Raw genomic sequence first — 24,080 nt, forward strand, 5'->3', positions numbered from 1 at the left:
AGTATCCTGTCTTCTGACAGTGGCCAATGCCAGGTGCTTCAGAGGAAATGAACAGAACAGGTAATCATCAAGTGATCCATCCCGTGTCATCCACTCCCAGGTTCTGGCAAAAAGAGGCTAGGAACACTGAGAACATGGTGTTGCATCCCTGCTCCTGCTGGCTAATAGCCGCAGATGGACCTGTCCTCCAGGAACTTATCTAGTGCTTTTTTGAACCCTGTAATAGTTTTGGCCTTCACAACATCCTCTGGCAAAGAATTCCACAGGTTGATTGTGTGTTGTGTGAAGATGTGCTTCCTTTTGTTTGTTTTAAACCTGCTGCCTATTACTTTCATTGGGTGACCCGTAGTTCTTGTGTTACATGAAGGAGTAAATAATATTTCCTTATTCACTTTCTCCACACCAGACAAGATTTTATAGACCTTTATCATATCCGCCCTTTGTCATCTCTTTTCCAAGTTGAAAAGTCTTTTTAATCTCTCCTCATACAGAAGCTGTTCCATACCTCTAATAATTTTTGTTGCCCTTTCTGAACCTTTTCCAATTCCAATATATCTTTTTTGAGATGGGGTGACCAGAACTGCTCTCAGTATTCAAGGTGTGGGGGTACCATGGATTTATATAGAGGCAATATGATATTTTCTGTCTTATTATCAATCCCTTTCCTAACGTTCTTAACATTCTGTTAGCTTTTTTGACGGCCACTGCACATTGAGTGGGATATAAGTGATCCATCCCCTGTCATCCGCTACCTGTCGGCTATGATTTCAGGCAACTACCCTCAAAGACCCCAAGACCTCTTTCTTAAGTGGTAACAGATAATATAGATCCCATCGTTTTATATGTATAGTTGGGATTATGTTTTCCAATGTGCATTACTTTGCATTTATCACCATTGAGTTTCATCTGCCATTTCGTTGCCTAGTCACCCAGTTTTGGGAAATCCTTTTGTAATTCTTTGCAGTCTGCTTTGGACTTAACTATCTTGAGTAATTTTGTATCATCTGCAAATTTTGCCACCTCAAAGTTTACCCCTTTTTCCAGCTGATGCATGAATATGTTGAACAGCACTGGTCCGAGTACAGACCCCTGGTGGACACCACAATTTTCCACTCTTCGCTTTTCAAATCATCTTGCGTATCTACAAAATCACTGTGTACTGTACAAACAGAATACCATAAAGTGCTCAGAGCTTTGCATTCGGACAACACGTGAGGGCTGGTTGATGGGATCCAGGCCTCAGACTGGCACCGTTCATTCACACCACATTCATGCTAAAGGTGCAATTCTGCAAACACTCTCCGGGTTAGCGCTCGCTACCATGACGTCAGTGGACGTCAGTATTAGTAGTACACCTAGTATTATTATTACTATTTGTATTTCTTTAGCACCAAGGGGCCCCCATTATGGACCTCAGCCCCCTGGTGCTAGATGCTGTGTAAACAGAACAAAAATATTCAGTCCCTGCCCCAAAGAGCTCACAATCTAAGTATAACATCAGAGACAACAGGGGAATGCAGAGACACAGATGGGGGAGCACAAGTAATAATGAAAGCTGCAAGTCTGTCATGGAGGTCACGGATTCTGTGACTTTCCGGGACACTCCATGACTTCCGCAGCTGCTGGTGCGACTGACCCCAGGGCTGCCCGAGCAGCTGGCCTGGGGTAAGCAGTGGGGGCCGCCCCTGAGGCCAGCTGCTTGGGCAGTTGCTGGGATGGACCCCGGGACCAGCCACTCGGGCAGCTGCTGGGGTGGTCCCAGGGCCAGCCACATTGGCCACTGCAGGAGCAGCCCCAGCAGCTGGCCCTGGAGTCGCTGGAGCTGCAGTGGTCCCGGAGCAGCAGCGGTCCCAGGGGCCACCCTGGAGGCCGTCAGAGCAGCGGTCCCCAGGGCCTCAGAGGAGCTGAGGGAAGTCAGCCCCACCACCAGTGCAGGGGCTAGCTGTCAGTGCCAGGGGCATCCCAGAGCAGCGGTGTCTCAGAGCCACCCAGAGCACCCTAGGGTCTCAGGAGCTGCTAAGTTTTAGTCAGGGGTATTTATAGTAAAAGACATGGACAGGTCACGGGCCATGAATTTTTGTTTATTGCCCGTGACCTGTCCATGACTTTTACTAAAAATTGTAAATTTGTTTATTGCCCTGACTAAAACTTGGCCCTAGTAATAAATAAGTGTTTGCATGCCTGAAACTTTGACAAATAAACAAAGATCAGGAAAAACAGGAAGGAAGTAATTTTACAATGAAGTGATTTTTAAAAGGAAAAGATTTTACAATGAGGAAAGCAAATACAGCTGTTTGTCTTAGAAACCTCCCTAATTCAGGATATAAATATTGCTCTCAATATGTTTCTTGTAGTAGAAAATGTTTGTTAGGATTGCCAGCAACTATAGCACAATAGAAACAACCATTGTGGCACTATTAGTATGTGTTTACTTTGTAACACAATTATCATCAGAGAGACCTGCCAATCTAATTAACTAATCTGTTACATATGCCAGCTAGAATATGTCTTTCATCCCAGCCTTAATGCTCTGGGTCATTAATCTCCATCTTGAGAACTAAAACCTAAGATAAATGGACAGGTGATAATAATAAATGCCTTTCAGAAATCAGTGCTGGTACAATATCACAATATGGGAACAAACTACTGTCTTGAATAAACACACAGACAGGTAAATTCTTAGTGAAGTCAACCAGCACTGGGCATGTGACTCAAGGTTAGTATATTCTAATTCTGTTCTATATAGGTTTGTATTCCGTGCGCGACACTGCAGTATGTGAGTGCCTTCCAGTAGCGCATTAGGTGACTAACATCTGTCACGTGTTGTTTGTTCTCTCATCGTCTCCCTAGAGGAAGACGCATGCACAGTGGAGAGTTTTGTTTTGGAAGGGAGGGATTTTTTTGGGAGGGGTGGAGGAGGGGAGTTAATATAAATGTTGTTATGTATTTGTTAGAGCAGGGAGATCAAAGAAACACGCTTTGCACTTGGAGGAGATGGTGGTGAGGTTTGTGATGATCCTTAGTTCTTGGGGGAGTTCAGTCCACAGTCTCAGAACTAGCCCCTGAAAAAGTTCTGTCTCCCGCACAGACAAGCTTTAACCTGGTTGTAGAGAGTTTCATTGTGACAGAGGAACGAAGTTGCCAGGTAGCCATAAAAAAATCCTGAAAGGTGCTGAAAGCCTCCTGAGAAATGCTGGGTGCCCTCAACTCCCACTGATGTCAAAGAGAAGTGGAAGCATTCCCTCAGGAATCGACCCAGGGGAATATTGGAACAAAGAATCCAAGACCCTTTGACTGAATAAAAACCACACATTTGTGTCACTGCTACCATAGGCTTTGTGACGGGGCAAGGCCAGATGTCTATAGAAAAGTAGTGGGAGATAGATATATTAGCTCCAGGCTAAACAAATCCCTGGTACCAGGATAAGTGAAATGGCAGCTGCTCCAGGTCAATTAAGACACCTGGGGCCAATTAAGAACTTTCCAGAAGGCAGGGAGAATGCTAGGTTGACTGGGACACCTGAAGCCAATTAGGGGCTGGCTGAAACTAGCTAAAAGCCTCCCAGTCAGTCAGGAGCTGTCAGGACTGTGCATGTCAGGAGCTGTGGGAGGAAGTTGTGCTGTTGGAGAGACTGAGCAGTACACACCACATCAGGCACAAGGAAGGAGGCCCTGAGGTAAGGGTGAAGTGGAGCTTGAGGAAGTGAGGGCTGCTGTGGGGGAAGTAGCCCAGGGGATTGTACATGTCATGTTTCTAAAAGGTCAGCTACCATAGCTGATACTATTAGAGTCCCTGGGCTGGAGCCTGGAGGAGAGGGTGGGCCTGGGCTCCCCCCCCCCCACTTTGTCCCCTGATTAATCACTGAGACTGGGAGATAAGAGACTGTGCAAGGAAGGATAACTTCTCCTCACCTCCCTCGCTGGCTTATGATGAAAATGGCTCAGTAGACTGTGACCCTTGTCTCTAGAGAGAGAAGGGTTATGTGGAGTGAACCCCTGAGGCTAGCGAAATCTGCCAGGAAACGTGGGACCCACGGAGGCAAGGACAGAGCTTTGTCACACCTTGTATTTGCTTTCTGCAAGTGTTTGTGTGAATTAACTTTTGTTTGCAGAAAATGTCATGAATGCACCTCAAATCTGAACCATAGGAGTATGAGTGTTCGTATCATATGGCGGTCTTGAAAGCTCTTTATGGGTATGAGAGTCACTTAATCAGGGAGCAGAAGCTGTACCATGTGAGCGAGGTGACCAATCACACAGCATGAATAGTGAGTTAAGACAAGCAAATGATCAAAGTAATAGATGTGGTGAACAATTCATGATCATCCATAGGCCAAAATAGGGTCACATAAACCACTGGTCAAATAACTTTGAATAACGAACACATTTGTAACAATCGAAGTGTGTGGATAGCTCACTAATTTATTAGATAACGGACTCAGCTGCAACCAATTTGCTCAGATCCACTCAAGAGACTATTGGTTCCCAGCAGCACTGGGTCATAACATTCTCCAGCTGCAGCTTGCTTCTCTGGGGCTATGAAAAGGAAAAGGCTGAAAAGTCTCCTGTACTTTGCAATGAACATGACTTAAATATGGCCCTCATTCATTCAATACATGCTTAAGTACATGCTTGGAAGACAATTACTAAATGTTTTCATCTTAAAGCCTAAATTCAAGTAGAGGCAAAGGACTGTGTAGTGCCAGTGAGTTATAACTAAGGACCCGATCCTGAGACACTGAAGTGAATTTAAAGACTCCCATTGATATGGGCTTTGGATCAGGTCCTAACATTCCACCACTGGAGCCTGAATTGAAATGCTTCAGATGGCCTAAAACAAATCCCTTCTAGATGTTGGTGTCATAAGCCCACATGAAAGGATGGCATGTTTGGCAGTCCTTGCTCAGGTGGTGTCCAGGGATAGAAGGGTTCTTTTGTTGCAGGCCAGGACTAAAGTGTGTCGGCAGGAACATGATGTGATAAAGAATTGCATAGTGCCAGCTTGCACTATGCTGGTTTCTAACCAGTGCTGACAGAAAATGTAGGAGAAAGAACAAGCTATAAATAAAACTCATTTCTTTGTTTAATGGGATGAAGAGATTCAGATGTATATTTTTAAATCTCGTTCATCAGTGTAAATATCATTGTCGTCAGGGAGCAGAGATACTATTCATATTTGTTAAAAAAAATATGGTGAAATTAAATTGCACTGTCAATTGACATTACTGCCTGATAACAGGAAATCTTTGTTTGGTAGATTTTAGTGCAAACAGACATATAAAGCACACAAGCTTAAGAAATGACTACTTCATTTGGGCCCAACCTTTAAATGTGTGCACATTCATTTCTCTGTGCAGCTTCTGACTCTTGAAAATAACACAGAAACCTTTCCTTTGGTTGATTGTATTATTTCAATTACAAGAATTAATATCACATAATCACTGAACAAAAAGGGGCAAGCTACATTTCATATTAAACCTTCCATTTATCCATAATATTGTAGTCCCAAATCTCCACTGACATTGGTACAATGAGATACCAAAGAGACCGGTACACATTTTAACTTAGAAGGCCCCTCAATGCTATTTATCCAGTCTAATGAACTGCATCTCCCACACGGCATAATCCATTTTCTCATCCACTTGTCACAGGCAAATTGCACACACACACACACGCACATGCTGACATAGCAATGCCCATCCCCCAAGTCTGCTGAACCACCCAGACAGATACTACTGAATTAGTGATTTCTACTCTTACACGCACAATAACCAAATGCAGAGCTGATTATTGAAACAGCACTTACCGTTTATAGGGGAAAATCATTCCTTAGCTTGTAAATTCCAAGCTGCAAGGATTCTGTCTGTTTATCCACAGCACTCATGGAAGAGGAAACCCCTCCTCTATGGATGCCCTATTTATTCATTGCTTTAGCATCTCCCCTGGGGGGTGGGGGTGGGGGGGAAGCCTTTTTCCATCCTCCTCCTCCTCGGCAAAGCCCCTAGCTGTGGAGTCTCAGCACGCGTGCGTGCACACACACACACTGAACAACACTGGTTTCCTTCTGTTAATCTGCGTTTTTACCTGGCAAATTGCTGAGAACCCAACCACAAACACAAAATAGCTTTACTCTGACACAACAGAATCAGCTCATGAAGAAAAATACCTTGAGTGATTGCTTGGGGGTGGTAATGAAAAGGTGATGCTCCAGAGGCTTCACAACCAAAAGGTAAAGTCTACTGAGTACAGTCAGATACCTTCAGCCTCAGACTCTGATGATTTATAGCGGGATTTTCCTGTTGAAGCAATCCCCAAAATTAAAACGCACACAAACGTGCGCACACACACACACACAAAATGCTTACTTGGATTATGCTCTCTGTTGCCTTGTTTGCTATCATATCACAGCGTTTTATGTACAAATTGAAGCTCACTCCTATTCAGTCTACCCTGTCCTGTGCTCAGCCCTCCAGTGAAGGAGTAGGACCAATGAAGTGCAAGAAGTTACACTGGCAATCAAACTGCCCCCTAATCTTTACTTATGACATCATTCATTTGTCAAAAAATCAATCATCACAAATTCCGTGTTCTGACATCACTGCCAGAGAAGGGTGAGAAGGGCTGGGAGGAAAGAAAGAAACTTGGTTTAAACACAGATGTATCTGAAAATCAGCAACATGGCACAAAAACTTTGAAAAATCACTCCAAAAATCCAAGAAATTATTTGGAAGTCTAATGCATTTGACCATTTTCTCTGGCATTATGGGAAATCTGTGCCCACCCGATTTCTGCCAGGGTTTATATTTTTATTTCTTTTTTTGTGTGCAGGGAGTGAGTTCAAAATACATGAGTGCACAGTAGATTATTCAAAACAGAGACACCAGCAACAGCAAGCTGCCTCCCTTTGCAGGCGGTGCTGACCCACAACGACCCTCCAACCAGGCCAATGGGGCCTACCTCCAGGAGGCAAATTCTGCGCCTGGCCCAGTGTTAGTTTGGGTCTCACACAGGGACCTGGGGGGATTTAACCAGGGCCATGGGGTGGCTAATACGCAGGTGCCCCTAGCTGGGAGGCCTTGAAAGCCACAGCTGGAAACCACCCAGCCTCTGCGGGCTCTGGGTGGGGCCGCCCCACTCCCATGTGCGGGTTTTCCTGTTGACTCAGACCCGGCCCCACTTAGTCACATGGTGCTGCCAGGCCCCATCCCTGTGTGGCAGCTGGCGGAGGCGAGCCAGTCAAGTGACCTCAAAGGCCAGCTGAGCTGTGAGCTGCACCCCGAAGGGAGACGCAGGCGCAACAGCTAGGTGCTGCAGGGAGGGGCTGCTGCTTTCCGGGTGGGGAGGCTTCGCCTGGGGGAGGTGCTGTGACTCAAGCTGTTCAGGGGGTGACCGAACTTTTAAATTGCACCCCCCTCCTGCCCCCACTATCACACAGCAGGCAGATAGAGCCATTGGGATATTTGTCTCACTGAGATCCACTCTTGTGAGTAAACAAAGGCACACTCAACTGTCATTCTGCACCCGCTGAGGAGGCAGCTGAATCTTTCCGTGCCACTGTCGAGGTGGCTGGCGTATGGCTTCAAGAGCCAGGGAAGCAAAGGGTAGGCCGTGTCCCCCAGGAATACTATTGCCGATGGTAATCTGCCAGTCCAGGGAAAAAAGTCCTTGTTTGTAGCTTTCTGAAAAATCCTGTGTTGTTAAAGATGTGAGCATCATGCATCTTTCCCGACCAGCCCACACTGGCGTTGGTGAAGTGTCTGTGGTGAGCCACCAATGCTTTCATAACCAGAGAAAAATAGCCCTTTCTGTTGATGTACTCTGTGGCAAAGTGGTCTGGTGCCAAAATAGGGATATGTATTCCATCTATTGCTGCATCGCAGTTCGGGAACCACAGTGCTGCAAATCCACCCACTACCTCACAGCCCTGTGTAGCAGGAGGCAATAAATGGCCCCTGCAGTGGATTTTGCAACTCCTAACTGATTTTCCACTGACCAGTAGCAATCTGGCTTTGCAAGTTTCCACAGTGTGATCATCATTCTCTTCTCCACAGTCAGTGGAGCTCTCAATTTTGGTGTCCCTGAGCTGGAGGACTGGGGTGAGCTCGGCACACGAATCCAGAAATGCAGCCTCACACATTGAAGGCTCTGCAGCCACTGCTTATCATCCCAAGCCTGCATGACAATGCAATCCCACCAGTCAGTGTTCGTTTCTTGGGCCCAGAAGTCATGCCCCACCATCTGCAGCTGCTCTGTGAATACCAACTGCAACCTTGAATTGGTTCTCACTATGTCCCACAGCAATCTGTCCTCCAAAAGAATCATCAGCTGATTCTTGCAGCTGCAAATACTGGGAGGATCGTGAATCCTGTGCTTGCCACACTTATGACCGAAGTGCAGAGTTGTGCACGCTCCCTGTTTCAGTCAGAGATGGTGGACAGTCAGGAGTGCTGCGCGGGTTCATGAGATTTTGAAAAAAGGTGCAAAAATTATGTGCTAGAGATGACATTATGGGATGGAGACAGTTGCATGTTGGGAAGTTGACCCCTTGCTCTCACCTCTGCCCAACTCGTTTTGGCCCCACCATGCACTGCCAAAACTTCCCAAAAGATGGTACGCTGGATGGGTGGAGGGTTGCACACTGGAATATCTACCTATGGTGCACTGCAAACACTCTTGGTGAGCACGTGCAGTGCTGACAGAAGGAGACAAGTATGTGCACGCACATGCGATACACTAAGTGCGGCAGCTGAAGGGTGATGTAACTTGTTTCAGAGGGGTAGCTGTGTTAGTCTGTATCAGCAAAAAGAATGAGGAGTCCTTGTGGCACCTTAGAGACTAACAAATTTATTGGGGCATAAGCTTTTGTGGGCTAACTTGTAACTTGTGTTGACCAAAGTTTGTAGTGTACATACGGCCAGAGCCTAAAGGCTTGTCTGTATGGCTAGTTAGTGTGGCGTAAGCCAGAGTGTGAATCTACAGCATACAAGCTTTCCACAAGGTAGCTCACCATGTGGATACTGCTACCACACATAATGGAACTTTTTCTGCACTGTAGATTCCCACACTGGCTTTCTGTGCACCAACCTGCCATGTAGACAAGCCCGGAGCATTCCCTGTAATGCCACAGATTGACCTACTGTATGTAGACTACCTTTTGCAGACTGCAAGGTGTTATGCAGATGATTTATTTTGCTTCAGTCTGATGTCCTGAATATTCTTATGAAATCCTGTTTTACTATGACCCTTGTAGTTTTAAATTGCTGTTTAAGAATTTCACCCAGACTGTCCAGGGGAGGGGAAAAATCTTAATCTCTAAGAGGTGGAAGGAAGGGTCTCTAAAGCCTACCCTGTTTAGAATTATCCATCAAAAGGGTTTGCTGTGGTCAGGGCTATGAGCCTCCAGATGCATAGGATTTGCCGAATGACCATGGATGAGACCTGTCTTAGAATCATAGAATATCAGGGTTGGAAGGGACCTCAGGAGGTCATCTAGTCCAACCCCCTGCTCAAAGCAGCACCAATCCCCAACTAAATCATCCCAGCCAGGGCTTTGTCAAGCCTCACCTTAAAAAAGAGGTGTAAGGTGAACGACACCACCATGTTGGGAGGTGTAAGGTGAACGACACCACCATGTTGGGAGGTGTAAGGTGAACGACACCACCATGTTGGGAGCCTTAACGTTAACTTGCCTTGGCAATGTCCCCATATTTCAGTGCTTATATTAGGGGTTGTAGCCATGTATTTATTCCAACCAATCCCTGCTATAATTTGTGAGCTGCCCTGCAGACAAAGAGTCACACAAATTCTCTCATCACAGCATACACCTGGTTCATGCTTTTCTCAGTAAGGCAAAGAAAGTGAATCTACGCAACCAACACAGGAGCACAAGGCATTGCCAATAAGCCACGACAGACTGAGTTGTTTGGAAATGGTGCTTATTCTCTGCAATCTTATAAAGAAATTAGATTGAAAAGCTGCTTGCAATATACAGTATGTTTATGGGATACAAACATACATGCTGAAAGTGCATTTATTACTGTAGACTAATCGGTTTGGTTACGGCCCCTGGAGGGACCCACCACCGAGATGCCATGCTTTAATGCAGGTTCATGTGTTTTCTGCGCAGTTTAAACATCCATTTATAAATAAGTACATTGTTAAACCCTGGGATTGTGAAGATATCCTCTGAGCATGAACCACCGCTGTGGTGGCTTCCTGAGTCTGCAGACAGTCATAATGAAACAATAGCTTCAAGAGCAAATACTTCCTCACTGTGCTTGCCCACAAAACACTACACACAGTAGAATCTTGGTGGAAAGCAGGCCACAGAGAGAGGCCACAGGACTGCATTGCCCTATATGATGTACTGTCCCTGAAAACTCTCTCAATCCTTGCAGGCAATCGGTGCAGAGTACTGCTCCACTGCATACAGGATGTGAATTCTTAGTGTATGTGTTCTTGGTAACCTCCCCCTCCCCCCCCCCCTGCAGCCTACACACGCCATTTCCTCTACATTTTGGGCCTTGCACACTTGTGTGTGTACACATGTGTAGCATTTCATTTTAAGGGTACTGCTGCTAACTGATAAGTGGAGATAAGAAAAGATTGCAGATGATGTTCTGGAATCTAAGATACATGTTTCCACAATTAGTGGAATTGCAGAACACTCAGAAAGTGGCCAAAATCTCAAATTAGACTTTAAACTTTTGTTTGTCTAGTACCCTGCTTTTTTCCTTTCCTGCCAGCCAACAAAGGAAAGCACAGAAGAGAATGGCTAGCTAATAGTCTCTCCAAAGCTGTACAGAAATTAATTTACATAACTTAAAAAAAGAAACAGATGATGTCTGAATGTTATTTTTTCCATGGGAATTATGTTTTCAGATGCTTCCTAGTTTACATCAAACCATGCTTCAGCTGTGACACACATGACAATGCCTTTGTGAACTGCACAAGCCAAGCAGATACATACAATAAAAGTGCTAAGTCCATTCTGTGTAGCTGCCGCCATATGGCAAATCTGGGCTTGTCACCATGATCTAAGAGAATCACTCCAAATTCTAAACTGAGAAGTCACCTAATTTGCCCATCTGTCTCAGGTTGTTTATTGGTTTAAGGTGAAGTAAGTTGTTTATTGGAATTGTTCTGTATTGATTAGACTGGCTGTCATTTCAATATTGTATAGACATATATATATATATATATATATATATATATATATATATATATAATATTATGTGCAAAACACTATGTTAAAAACATTAAGATTGCCAAGTCACGCACTCAAAAGTTAGGAAATGACAGAAATAAGGTTCCCTGTGCAATCTGAATGTAACCTTTTTGTGCATGTAGTTCATGATACAGTCTTTAATTATATGATCACATACTATTTTTCCCACAGGACCTGTGTCTCATTCAGGGCAAAGGATGGATCTTTTAACGAAGTTTTGTGTGGGTAATTTCCTAAATTAAATAAAAAAAAAATGAAAAAACAGAAATTCCACCATTTGACATCATCAGGGTTAGAACCCTTAGATCACTGCACAGACCTCTGCCACTTGAGGTAACTGAGATATCTGGTGACAGCAGAGGAATGATGAGACTCTCCGGCTCTGGAGGGGAGTGTATTCTAGGGGGCATTCCGCAGAAGGGTGACCCATTCTGTCCCCTACAAACTGTCCCTGTCCTGTCTCTTCCCCACCCAGCTCTTTGTCCCAGTCCCATTCTCTTCACTTAGCCAGGCCCAGTACTCAATCTTCTCATCCCAGTCCCTTTGCCCAATAAATCTGAGTATCACCAGTCCAGACTCCCCGACTTGCATTCCTCCCCCAGCTCCTTGTACTCAGTCTCCCTCCCAGCTCCATATCTGATCTGCCTCCTCGCTCACTCTAATCTCCAGTTGCCCCTCCCACATATTTCCGATTTCCACTGGCTCCCAATCCCAATCTATCTCCCTGATCTCCTCATCAAATTTCACTTCCACCCTCTGGCTCCTTGTCCCAGTCTCTGCCCAGTCAGTCCCAGTTCTCCCCCAAAAGTCCAACAGCTTGTCATGTGTCTTTCCTACCCCCTCACCTCCTTCCACAGCCATTCTTAGTCTCCCCTATCCCCAGCTCCCAGTCCCCCTCCTACCCCAATTCCCAGTTTCCCTGCCTTCAGTCCCAGTCTCCCCCATCCAGGCTCCTATTTTCAATCTACTCTACCTGTAGGTCTGGCTCTTGTCCCCACTGTATTTGAACCAGGCAGCTTTCCTCCATGCTGGCTGGTCCCAGCAGTGGGGTCTTTGAGAGAAAAGGAAAGACAATCTTCCCGGCTCTCAGTTCAGGTACATGGTCCTGCCCTGGCCCAGAGCTGCATTTGCAGGGAAAGTCCTGCTTAGACCAGGTTGGAGCATGCCCAGTGTGTCCAGAATCTTTTGGGAATTTAGCTGCTAAAATCTAAGGTCTCTACTGGGCCTGTGTAAGATGTATAACTCGACCAAACTTGGACAGATTTTCACTGGAATTGTAAAAGGCAAGGCTTCCCTGACACAAAGACCACTCTCTGGCCAAATTTCAAATCCTTACTCAAAGCATGGGAAGACTACGGCTTTTCAAATAAAAGGTAGCAAGACCTTTTTAACATGGGTAAAAACTTATTTTCCCTAGCTTTGGTGTTGGAAACAGATGACCTGTTTTGACTGAACTTAAAAAAAAAAAAAAAAAAATCAACCTGAGGCACACATCTAATCGGGAAAATTTCAGTCAAAATGTTTAAAGTTTTGCAGTTATAAGCAACTATAAGGTTTTATAATGCGAAATGTCAGGCAACCTTAATTATATGCGGTGCTACTAAGCCCCACCTATGAAAAACACATGCAAACACACACATATATTTCCATACAGACATATACAGATATTATATAACCCAGAACTTCTGTAGGTGAAAATCTGTTGGTTCCACTGAAATTAAGGGACCTATGCCAATTCGCACCAGCAAAAAACCAAGCTCCATACAGCTGCTATGTATGATTGTTATAAGATACATATGTGGCTTATAATTTTCATTTTTAACTTGTAAAACTTATACATATCTCCCCTTAAGACATTTCTCATGGTTTTTTTTTAAGTAATCACTCAATTTAAATTTTTGTTTTTCCTCTCTGTTGTTGGATTCTGCCTCTGAATTTGTCTCTGAGAAGTTAATTCACCTGGGTGGCAGCAGTTGCTTACCATAGTTTGACAGTGTATAATTTTTCCTATGTTAATTCATAGATTTTTAAGGCTAAAAGGATCCATTATGATTATCTAGTCTGACTTCCTGCATAATACAACCCACAGAATTCCACCCAATGGTCAAGCTAGAGCCGATCTTTCAGAAAGACATCCAATCTCCCTCAATTGAAAATTATAGCTGGGAGGAAAAATTTGTACTGCAGTGTCAAAGCATGTTTGGGAATAAATGTAAAAGCTTTGCTTTCTCTAATTAAAATTGAAAAATACAGCGTGAATATGGGTTATAATTTCACAAAAGAAGTGCTAAATTTCAGAAAAAGTACACACTAATCCCATATCTTGTTTCTACTCCAGCCTCTGTGTGTCACTGGATTCTAGCTATAAGTGGCCAGCAGAGAATTCCCCTGGCATAGGATAACTCTCCACGGGCATAAAGCTGGCCCCTGCATCAGCCATTCCTCTCATCCCCATGTACAGGGTGTGTTAGGTGAGGGAGGGGGCATGCAGAGCTCTGTGCCAATCCTGCACTAGCATAAAGTCCCAAAGGACTGCATAATTTGTAAGTTGCTCCATCTTACATCACAGCTCAGACAGGCTCTCAAGCAACCCCAGGATACAGGGAGCTCAAGCCATTTTTGCTGACCCCTCTGCCCTGTTCCTGTACTCAATGTAAGGGTTGAGGAACACAGAACTTAGAATACTAAAAATGATCCTCCAGAGCACACTTATGATGGGAACACAGGAATTATCACACAGGATCAAACCAGTGGTCTATCTGGTTCAACATCCATTCCCCAACACAGTGGCCATTGTCCTAATGCTTCAGAGGTAGTGCAAAAAACCCTGCCACAATGGACAGTTATGCAATAATATGTCCAAAGGGGAAGTTATTCCTAGCCGCAGCCAGGCAGAGGTTGGTTTATGGCAAAGATTACTTGAGTACGTTGTGGGGTACAGTTGTTGTGAAAAAAATAACCTTTCCTTTGCTTTTAATTTATAGTACTTTCTCAAATATTATCAGTGAAACACACAGTGTGCAATTCAGTTTTTAAACTAAAAAATATTTATGAAGTGGCACCAAGCTGCTTGCAAAGATCAGAGATTTTTTTTAAAATATGGTAGCTTGCATTTTAAAACATTATTTCACAACAGTTAACATTCAAAACTGAAAGCCAGTGTGCAGCATACAACAACACTGAGTGGTCTCAGAAGTTAAAAATCCAGCACCTTACAACAAACCTATAACAGGCAGAGAAAAAGTGAAGTTATAACACTTCAGTACCATAAATACAATGGAGATTCATCAACAGAAGTGAACTGCAAGTAGGAAACCTCTTGCATGAAGAACTGGAATGCCTTCCTCTTGTATAGCACTTTTCATCAGCAGATCTCAAAGTGCTTTACAGGGGAGGTCAGTATCTATCCCCATTTGACAGATGGGGAAACCGAGACACAGACTTGCTCAAGATCACCCTGAAGGCCAGTGGCAGAGCCAAGAATAGAACTCATGTCTATGGAGTCCCAATCCAGTGCCTTATCCATTAAAAGCAGAACTGAGTGGCAGACTCTAAAGAAGGGCTCTTCTGTTGAGTCACCTTAGGCTCAAGTGCTAAAATCCTTCATTACGATTCAGGGTAATTACAGCTTAGTCATGGTGATGGTTGGGCACACTTTGCTCCAACCAGAACATTAAGGGGGTGGGAGTCTTCTTTAAGGCCCACAGAAAACAAGGACAGCGAGAAACTCTAGAAAGAGTTTACCTCTGGCATCAACCCAAGATTTCTGCCTATGTTATATTCATTTTATTGTTTCTGAGTTACCAATAAACCCAAATCCCAGGAAGGGGGTGAATCTGGACACCACCTTGGGGTCGGTGTACTGTGCTGGGGGTGGGATAAAGACTCAATCTGTTCACAGATTATAATGAAATTGGATTATCTCAATCAGAGGGCAGGGTCACAGTTTTCTTAGTTCTTTCAGTAAAATAAAACATTTAATCCAATCAGAAGCTATCATAGATGGGGCTATCCAGTTTTTGTTATTTTGCCATGGCAAAGCTTTTCCTAATTTATCAGTCTGTGGTGTATGCTACATTTTAAAAATAATGTGCAGGTTTTACAGATGTGGTCACGTAAGAGCAGCCTACAATATTGGGATTAAATTCCTATTTGTTAGGCATTCCAAAAAATTTAAGAGCAGACTGGACCATTTTGATCATCTAGTCTGACCACCTGCATAACACAAGCCATAGGATTTGACCCAGTGATGCCCACATATTCCAATAACTTGTACATGGACTAGACCTATCTTTTAGAAAGGCATACAGTCTTAATTTAAAGATTCCCAAGTGATGGAGAATCTACCACATTGCTGCACAGCCAATATGGTATTTTTAAAATGAAGTTCAGTACAATAGCAAAGTAAAATCACTTTGATTCTACCTTAAACCCTCAGATTTAGAAAGAACTCCCCCAGTGCTGTGTACATGGAGCAGTGTGGTTTCAAAATAGACCAGAAAACCCTAACAATCAAACTGAATAAGAAAATATAGATTTAATCTTATTTTTAAGACAATTTTGAAATCCCAATTAATATACTTTAAAATCAGGTCAGTATGTTTCTGAGTTTAGTTGGGAACTAAATGTAGACATTATACAAATTGTCAAAATAAGCATTTTATTTGAAAGTTCAAGGCCACTTCCTAGTTTCAATCACTTTCCATCAAATGCAAGTATTGAAATTTAAGTTCTTACCGTCCTCCAAAGACATCAAAGAGATGCTGCCACCGATTGTTAATTTTATTGAGTTTGTCATCTATTTCTGTGACTCTGCTCTTGTTGCTAGTCTTGATCAGCTGATCACCCATTTGCTTCAAATGAAGTTTATTTTCACCAAACAGGTTTATTTCTTCCATACAGTCCTGAAAAAACGCATCCAAAAATTACTCACAGCAAATAATGAAAATCAATTTCTTGTTGAAATAATGTTTCTGGGTTTCTTTGTTGTGTCGGTGGGAATGAGCTTGAAGTGGGATGACCAAGAGTGCTACAGAAACACAGGGGAGTAGATCTTCAGCTTGTGTAAATTGGCAGAGCTCCACTGCGGAAAATGGAACTACATCAGTTTACACTAGCCCAGGATCCAACCTATTATCTTTTTATCATACAACCAGAAAATAAATGAAATAGAGAAGGGTAGGGAAAACAAGCCACAAAGGACTACATTAGATCTGGTGTTTTAATACATTAAAGTACTACATTGAAAACTTATTCTTAATGGAATAAAGTACCCGTAATTAAGACACTATAAAAAATAAGTGGCTTAAAGACCTGAAAGCTTTCAGGTACATAACCCTAAGAATAGCAATTTAAATTTCTAATATTTTCTTGGTTTTTTTTTTCTTTTAACTTAAATTTTCAACAAGTTACCTTGAAAGAACCTGAATTCAAGTTCAAGGGCTCTTTCTTTGCTGGTATTCTTATACTTGGGAGATCTGGGATTAGATACTGAGCCCCTTAACCCATTAGGAAAGGATACTGACAGCGGACTACTGTCCTGTGTCTATAAGATAGTGCTTTTTATATATTATTACTTAATCAAGTCCAGTACCACAGAAGGAAATCAGATGTGTTTCCCGACTTGATCTGTGGGTTTTGAGGCATTGTTTGGTTGTGGTGACCTCCTATGTACTTAGTACCAAAACTACTGCACACCTCCGTACTCTGGGATCATCTCTCATTTACCTTCCAACTGCCCCTTTCACAACAGCTGGCACTGGTGAGAAGTGGGGGAGCAATGAAGCACTACCAGGGCTCCATAGATCACCTACAAAGGATACTCTAAGAGAGGAGTCTCTAGCTTCACACCCTAAAAATATCAAGCACAGGACCGGTATGTTACGTCCTCCTGCAGTGTAAGAAGCAGGAGTTCCAAGTGCAAATGCAGTATGCTGCTGCAGCGCAATCAGGGGGATGTTCTTCTTTTGGTTTTGACTTGGAGATTGATCAGCAGTAGGGATAAGGACAAAGGACTTGGTATCAATGGAAGTTAGGCACTAAATACCTTTGTCAATTGGGGCCTAAATGTTTAAACTTCTTGGCTTTAGCCTGTAAATGCTGTTCGACATTCCTATTTTAGTGCAGGTTTGTCTACCACTAATTCTTAGAGTGCATAAAAAGCTGCTTTCCTGTTTACCTTTTGTAATTTGTCTATCACATCTTCAATGCTAACATCCGCAGTCTGTAACACTTTGCTTTCCATCTCTACCAGCCATGTACATAGCTCCTTATTCTTTTCATCGAACACAGTCCACGCATTGAGTCTGTCCTCTATCTCCTGCTTACGCAGAGACACCTATGGATAAGAATACACGACAGCTGTCAACATCTCTCTCAGCAGGAAGCCAACAATTACAAATATAATCAAAAGCATGCATGACTATGATATATATTCATGTTTCTTTTTAACAATAGATTATTGCAGCAGACTTCATTATAAATGCAAAATTCTAAATTAATTAGCTGCTCCAATTTACAGGAGCATTTATTAGAGTTCTCCAGTTTTCCTTTTAAAGATGGTAACCAGAATGTTATAACATGAAGCTGGAACACCAGGAGTAAACATTGTCTAGCAAACACCAGTTTCTCTCCATTAGAAAAGCTACTAAACTAGATGACGGCTTTATAAATGATGACACTTGTAACAATTCATAAGCCATACAGTGGAAATCTGGCAATGCCAAACAAACAAGGAAAACAAAATATTCGTTTCTACATACAAACATATATAAAATAGCTATATCTCACAGACCCACATGTACATATACACAACACGTGTTGCGATACATCTCTGTAATAAGTTCCCATATTTCTGCAATTACGATAAATTATGCAAATACAGATCCCATTTATTGTCCACCTTTGATCATCTCACTGGCATTCTTCTAGGGTGACCAGATAGCAAGTGTGAAAAATCAGGATGGGGGTGGGGGATAATAGGAGCCCATATTAAAAAAAGCCCCAAATATTGGGACTGTCCCTATAAAATCGGGACAGCTGGTCACCCTACGTTCTTCCCATTTACCTCTTCTATTACTAGTGCCTGGATTCTACGCCCGATATAACTTTATACACTGGTTGGAATTTCAGAGTAGCAATGAGGGAAAAGAAACATAAAAAGATCGTTCATATCACATGTGATACATTAGATAACCTCACACTATTCTGCTTTTGCCTTTTCAGTTCTGAGAACTTTGATTCCATATGTTCCTCATGCACAACAAATTACAGGGTAGGGAAATGTATTCCTAAATCTGCACTGCCTCTTCATTCACATTACATGGACTACACAGAAAGGGGGGGCTAGAAGTGTTATGGAAGGGGCATAGGGGAATGGCCTCCAAAAAGCATAAGAACATAAGAATGGCCCTACTGGGTCAGACCAAAGGTCCATCTAGCCCAGTATCCTGTCTTCCGACAGTGGCCAGTGCCAGGTGCCCCAGAGGGAATGAACAGAACAGGTAATCATCAAGTGATCCCTCCCCTGTCGCTCATTCCCAGCTTCAGGCAAATAGAGGCTAGGGACACCATTCCTGCCTATCGTGGCTAATAGACACTGATGGACCTATCCTCCATGAATTTATCTAGTTCTTTTTTGAACCTGATTATGGTCTTGGCCTTCACAACAACTCCTTCCTCTGGCAAGGAGTTCCACAGTTTGACTGTGCGTTTTGTGAAAAAATACGTCCTTTTATCTGTTTTAAACCTGCTGCCTATTAATTTCATTTGGTGACCCCTAGTTCTTGTGTTATTAGAAGTAGTAAACAACATTTCCTTGTCTACTTTCTCTATACCAGTCATGATTTTATAGACCTCAATCATATCTCCATTAGCCGTCTCTTTTCCAAGCTAAAAAGTCCCAGTCTTATTAATCTCTCCTCATAGGGAAGCCGTTCCATACCCCTAATAATTTTTGTTGCCCTTTTCTGAACCTTTTCCAATTCCCATATATCTTTTTTGAGATGGGAGGACCACATCTGCACACAGTATTCAAGATGTGGGTGTACCATGGATTTATATAGAGGCAACATGATATTTTCTGTCCTATTACCTATCCCTTTCTTAATTATTCCCAGCATTCTGTTTGCTTTTTTGACTGCCACTGCACACTGAGTGGATGTTTTCAGAGAACTATCCACAATGACTCCAAGATCTCTTTCTTGAGCGGTAACAGCTAATTTAGACTCACATTAACTCACATTAACAGTATGCCAACATTTTTATGGCTGACTTAGAACAACGCTTCCTCAGCTCTCGTCCCCTAATGCCCCTACTCTACTTGCGCTACACTGATGACATCTTCATCATCTGGACCCATGGAAAAGAAGCCCTTGAGGAATTCCACCATGATTTCAACAATTTCCATCCCACCATCAACCTCAGACTGGACCAGTCCACACAAGAGATCCACTTCCTGGACACTACAGTGCTAATAAACGATGGTCACATAAACACCACCATATACTGGAAACCTACTGACCGCTATACTTACCTACATGCCTCCAGCTTTCATCCAGACCACACCACGCGATCCATTGTCTACAACCAAGCTCTACAATACAACCACATTTGCTCCAACCCCTCAGACAGAGACAAACACCTAAAAGATCTTTATCAAGAGTTCTTACAACTACAACACCCACCTGCTGAAGTGAAGAAACAGATGGACAGAGCCAGAAGAGTACCCAGAAGTCACCTACTACAGGACAGGCCCAACAAAGAAAATAATAGAATGCCACTAGCTGTCACATTCAGCCCCCAACTAAAACCTCTCCAACGCATCATCAAGGATCTACAACCTATCCTGAAGGACGACCCATCACTCTCACAGATCTTGGGAGACAGGCCAGTCCTTGCTTACAGACAGCCCCCCAACCTGAAGCAAATACTCACCAGCAACCACACACCACACAACAAAAACACTAACCCAGGAACCTATCCTTGCAACAATGCCCATTGCCAACTCTGTCCACATATCTATTCAGGGGATACCTCAGAGGACCTAATCACAACAGCCACACTATCAGAGGCTCGTTCACCTGCACATCTACTAATGTGATATATGCCATCATGTGCCAGCAATGTCCCTCTGCCATGTACACTGGCCAAACCAGACAGTCTCTACGTAAAAGAATAAATGGACACAAATCAGACGTCAAGAATTATAACATTCAAAAACCAGTCGGAGAACACTTCAATCTCTCTGGTCACTCGACTGCAGACCTAAAAGTTGCAATATTACAACAAAAAAAACTTCAAAAACTGACGCCAACGAGAGACTGCTGAATTGGAATTAATTTGCAAACTGGAAACCATTAAATTAGGCTTGAATAAAGACTGGGAATGGATGGGTCATTACACAAAATAAAACTATTTCCCCTGCTTATTTCTGCCCCCCCCTAACTGTTACTCTCACCTTCTGGTCAACTGTTGGAAATGGGTCATCCTGATTATCACTGCAAAAGATTTTTTTCTCCTGCTGATAATAGCTCACCTTAATTGATCACTCTCATTATAGTGGGTATGGCAACACCCATTTTTTCATGTTCTCTGTGTGTGTGTGTATATATATATATATATATCTTCCTATAGTATTTTCCACTGCATGCATCCGATGAAGTGGGTTTTAGCCCACAAAAGCTTATGCTCAAATAAATTTGTTAGTCTCTAAGGTGCCACAAGAACTCCTGTTCTTTTCACATTAAGAAGAAATCTACCAAAGAATCCAGAGACCCTGAGGATTTCTGCCACAATCTGAGAGCTCTTCTGTGTCCATGATATGCCTGCTCACACTTCATCAACAACACCAGCAGAATAGGGATCATATGATGGCACCAGCTAGCTCTGCCACCTGCACTGTCTCCCCTCTGATGAGGTAAGTTAACTCAATTCATGGGGGCAAGGAGGGGACAGCAATGCTGACTCAAGCAGCATTAACTCCTGTAAGTGTTTCTGATTTCAATTCTGCTTGTTTAAAAGGGGCACATTTTGCATAGAATGGCTGTTCCCTGTTCTAGCCCCCCATCAATCACAGAGCTCTTCCCACTAGAACTTCAGGCAGGATCTCTCCTGGGGAGTTTGCAGTGAAGGGTGGCCATTATGAACTAGCTGCCTTTCCCTTCAGTGCTTCCATTCTTTTCCCTTTCTGTGGTTTTACCCTCATCTTTGTTCTGAGGTGGAACATGCACTATAGATCTAGGTATCATACGTGTGTGTTGTAATAGACCAGGATCCTTACTGAATGAATTGATAAATCCTTGACCTACATATACCTTGCAATGGCAGCGATGCAAACACTAATCCCCTTCCATGCATCTGCTCATTAACTGTTTATTTACTTCCCTACCCTTTCCAGCATGAGCATCTGCCTGCCTCACTCTGCAATGTTCATGACAGCTGCAGGGTTTGACTTTTAAAGTCTTTCAGACCTCTCCATTTAAATTTCAATTGTTTTCAAACAATACATATCTTTCACTCTCCTGCTTCGACTCATCTCTCAAAACACATACAAAATGGAGTATCCTATTAGTATGTTTGAAATTGAATTACAATGGCCAAAAGTTTACAGTTTGGATTAATCTGTAGCTAGGCACATTGGCTTGATTTTCATTTTCAGAGCCACTGGGCACTCACTATCTGAGCTAATGGTGCTCAGCATTAGTGCATAATCATGACTCTTATTTAGGTGTCTAAATATGAATATACAGAAGGTGCCCAATTCAGGCATCCAACTTCGAAAATATTGTGCCTACATGTTTTCAAGTCTGGCATACTCAGTGTCCAGAATCTGCAGTAGTAAGTAAAATAATGAACATATATCACTGGATTAGCCATCCAGGCCTTGTCTACACTACATTATTAATTTGACGTATGTCACAGCAATGTACAGCCACCACAGTAATTACTGTGGTTTTTCATGTCCATACTACCTTCCTTCTGCCGTTGGTGTGTGTCCTTACCAGAAGTGCTTGCACAAACTTAGGGCATGGCTACACTTGCAGTTGTAGAGCGCTGGGAGTTAAACCAGCCTTCGGAGACTGCAGCAGGGAAAACGCTGCCGAGTGTTTACACTCTCAGCTGGAAGTGCACTGGCATGGCCACATTAGCAGTTCTTGCAACGCCAAAAAGAGCAGTGCATTGTGATAGCTATCCCAGCATGCAAGTGGCTGCAATGTGCTTTTCAAATGCAGGGGGTGAGGTGGAGTGTGACAGGGAGTGTGTTGTGTGTATGTGGAGGGAGAGAGAGAGTGGGTTTTTGGGGGGCTAACAGCATGTCAGCATGCTGTCTTGTAAGTTCAGACAGCAGCAAACCTCCCTCTGCCTCCCCCGCCCCAAGGCCTCTCTCTCACTCACTCAAAGCAAGCAAGCATTCCTCAGTAATGGTTCCTTTGTCCCAGAGCAGATAAGCAGCCAGCTGTCAGAACCGGAGCTTTGAAAGGGCATATCTAAGTTCAAAACAATGACAAGAGTGGCCACTTGACTTAAGGGGATTATAGGACGTTGCCGGAGGTCAATCAGAGCGCAGTAATGCAACACCTCGTTCACACTGATGCTGCGGCACTCCAGCGGGGGCGCAGCAAACATTATTCCACTCACCGAGGTGGAGTACCAGCAACACTGTAGCTGCAGAGTCAGAGTGCTCTACGTGCCTTGCCAGTGTGGACGGGTAGTGAGCTAGTGCACCCGGAGCTCCTTTATTGTGCTGTAACTCGCAAGTGTAGCCAAGCCCTTAAGTGAGGCAGTGTGGGGCGCTGATTGCCCGGGCTGTTGGCTCTGCATAGCACCTCACAGCTGTGAGCTCCATGCAGAGCTGACAGGCGATGTAAGTAAAGCAGTGTCTACAGAGACACTGTGGCGCCCTAACTACATCGACCTAAACGCTACACCTCTTGTGGAGGTGGAGTTAAGCTCGGTATACTGGAGGACTTACACTGGTAGGAACAACGCTGTAGTGTAGACACTTACAGAATTAGGTCGACAATGTCTCAAAACACACATAAAATGGAGTATTCTATTTACGATGTCGACCTAACTCTGTAGTGTAGACCTGGCTTCAGTTTCAGGCAAAATATTTCTAACTAACTAACAAAAGTCTCTAAGGTGCCACAAGTACTCCTTTTCTTTTTGTGGATACAGACTAACACAACTGCTACTCTGATCCCCACATCAAAGTTATTATGAAGGGCCTGACCGTGCAATCCTTATTCCACCCAAACTCCCATTGCACTCAAACTCCCTTTGCCTGGGTAAGGTTTGGGCCCTATATACTAAGAGAACTTTGTTTCTACAGTTTTTTTTGTAATCTACAAAAAAATAGCCATGTAATTTTATGACTATAAAGGGTTCCATTTGTTGCTAGCTTAGAACTATCTGCTAAGCTATCTTCTTAAATCAAGAATCTTAAAATCTAGCATTTTGTTTCTTTATCCATTGTGTAAAATATATACATAAAATACCCAGCAATATATACCAATCTATAAATTCAGTGAGCCAAATTCATCCCTGGTGTAACTCCACTGATTTCTGTGAATGAATTTGGTCCAGTAAATTTAAATGCAGTGCTAACTAAATGTAATACAACAGTAGGCCACAAAAGATGGTAAATGTTGAACAGTAAACTGTTCAAAGTTTTGGAAATATATTATATTAAAGAAATGGCAAGTCCGTTTTTAATATGTTTCGGTCCTTTTTACTAAACATACCTAAAAGCTAATTTATTTCTCAATTTCATTTATTAGCTTTTTTGGAGATGTATTTTACATCAGCCTATGCAACATGCCATCACTTGTGAATTCAAAAGATAAAGTAGGTA

The 24,080-nt window shown here is 43.1% G+C and overlaps 1 protein-coding gene across 1 annotated transcript in view; it reads right to left on the reverse strand.

The window, feature by feature from the left end:
• Window positions 1–24,080, reverse strand: part of SYNE2 (spectrin repeat containing nuclear envelope protein 2) — a 272,335-nt gene that overhangs the window by 28,432 nt on the left and 219,823 nt on the right. Inside the window, exons 100-101 of the mRNA XM_084632047.1 lie at window positions 17,406–17,564; window positions 15,965–16,131 (exon numbers count right to left, since the gene is read on the reverse strand). Of these exons, the coding sequence (XP_084488173.1) occupies window positions 15,965–16,131; window positions 17,406–17,564 (326 nt within the window). The remainder of the gene's footprint in view (window positions 1–15,964; window positions 16,132–17,405; window positions 17,565–24,080) is intronic.

The sequence above is a fragment of the Lepidochelys olivacea genome (genome assembly GCF_965140295.1).
Source record: "Lepidochelys olivacea isolate rLepOli2 genome assembly, chromosome: 6".
Classification (NCBI taxonomy): Eukaryota; Metazoa; Chordata; order Testudines; family Cheloniidae; genus Lepidochelys; species Lepidochelys olivacea.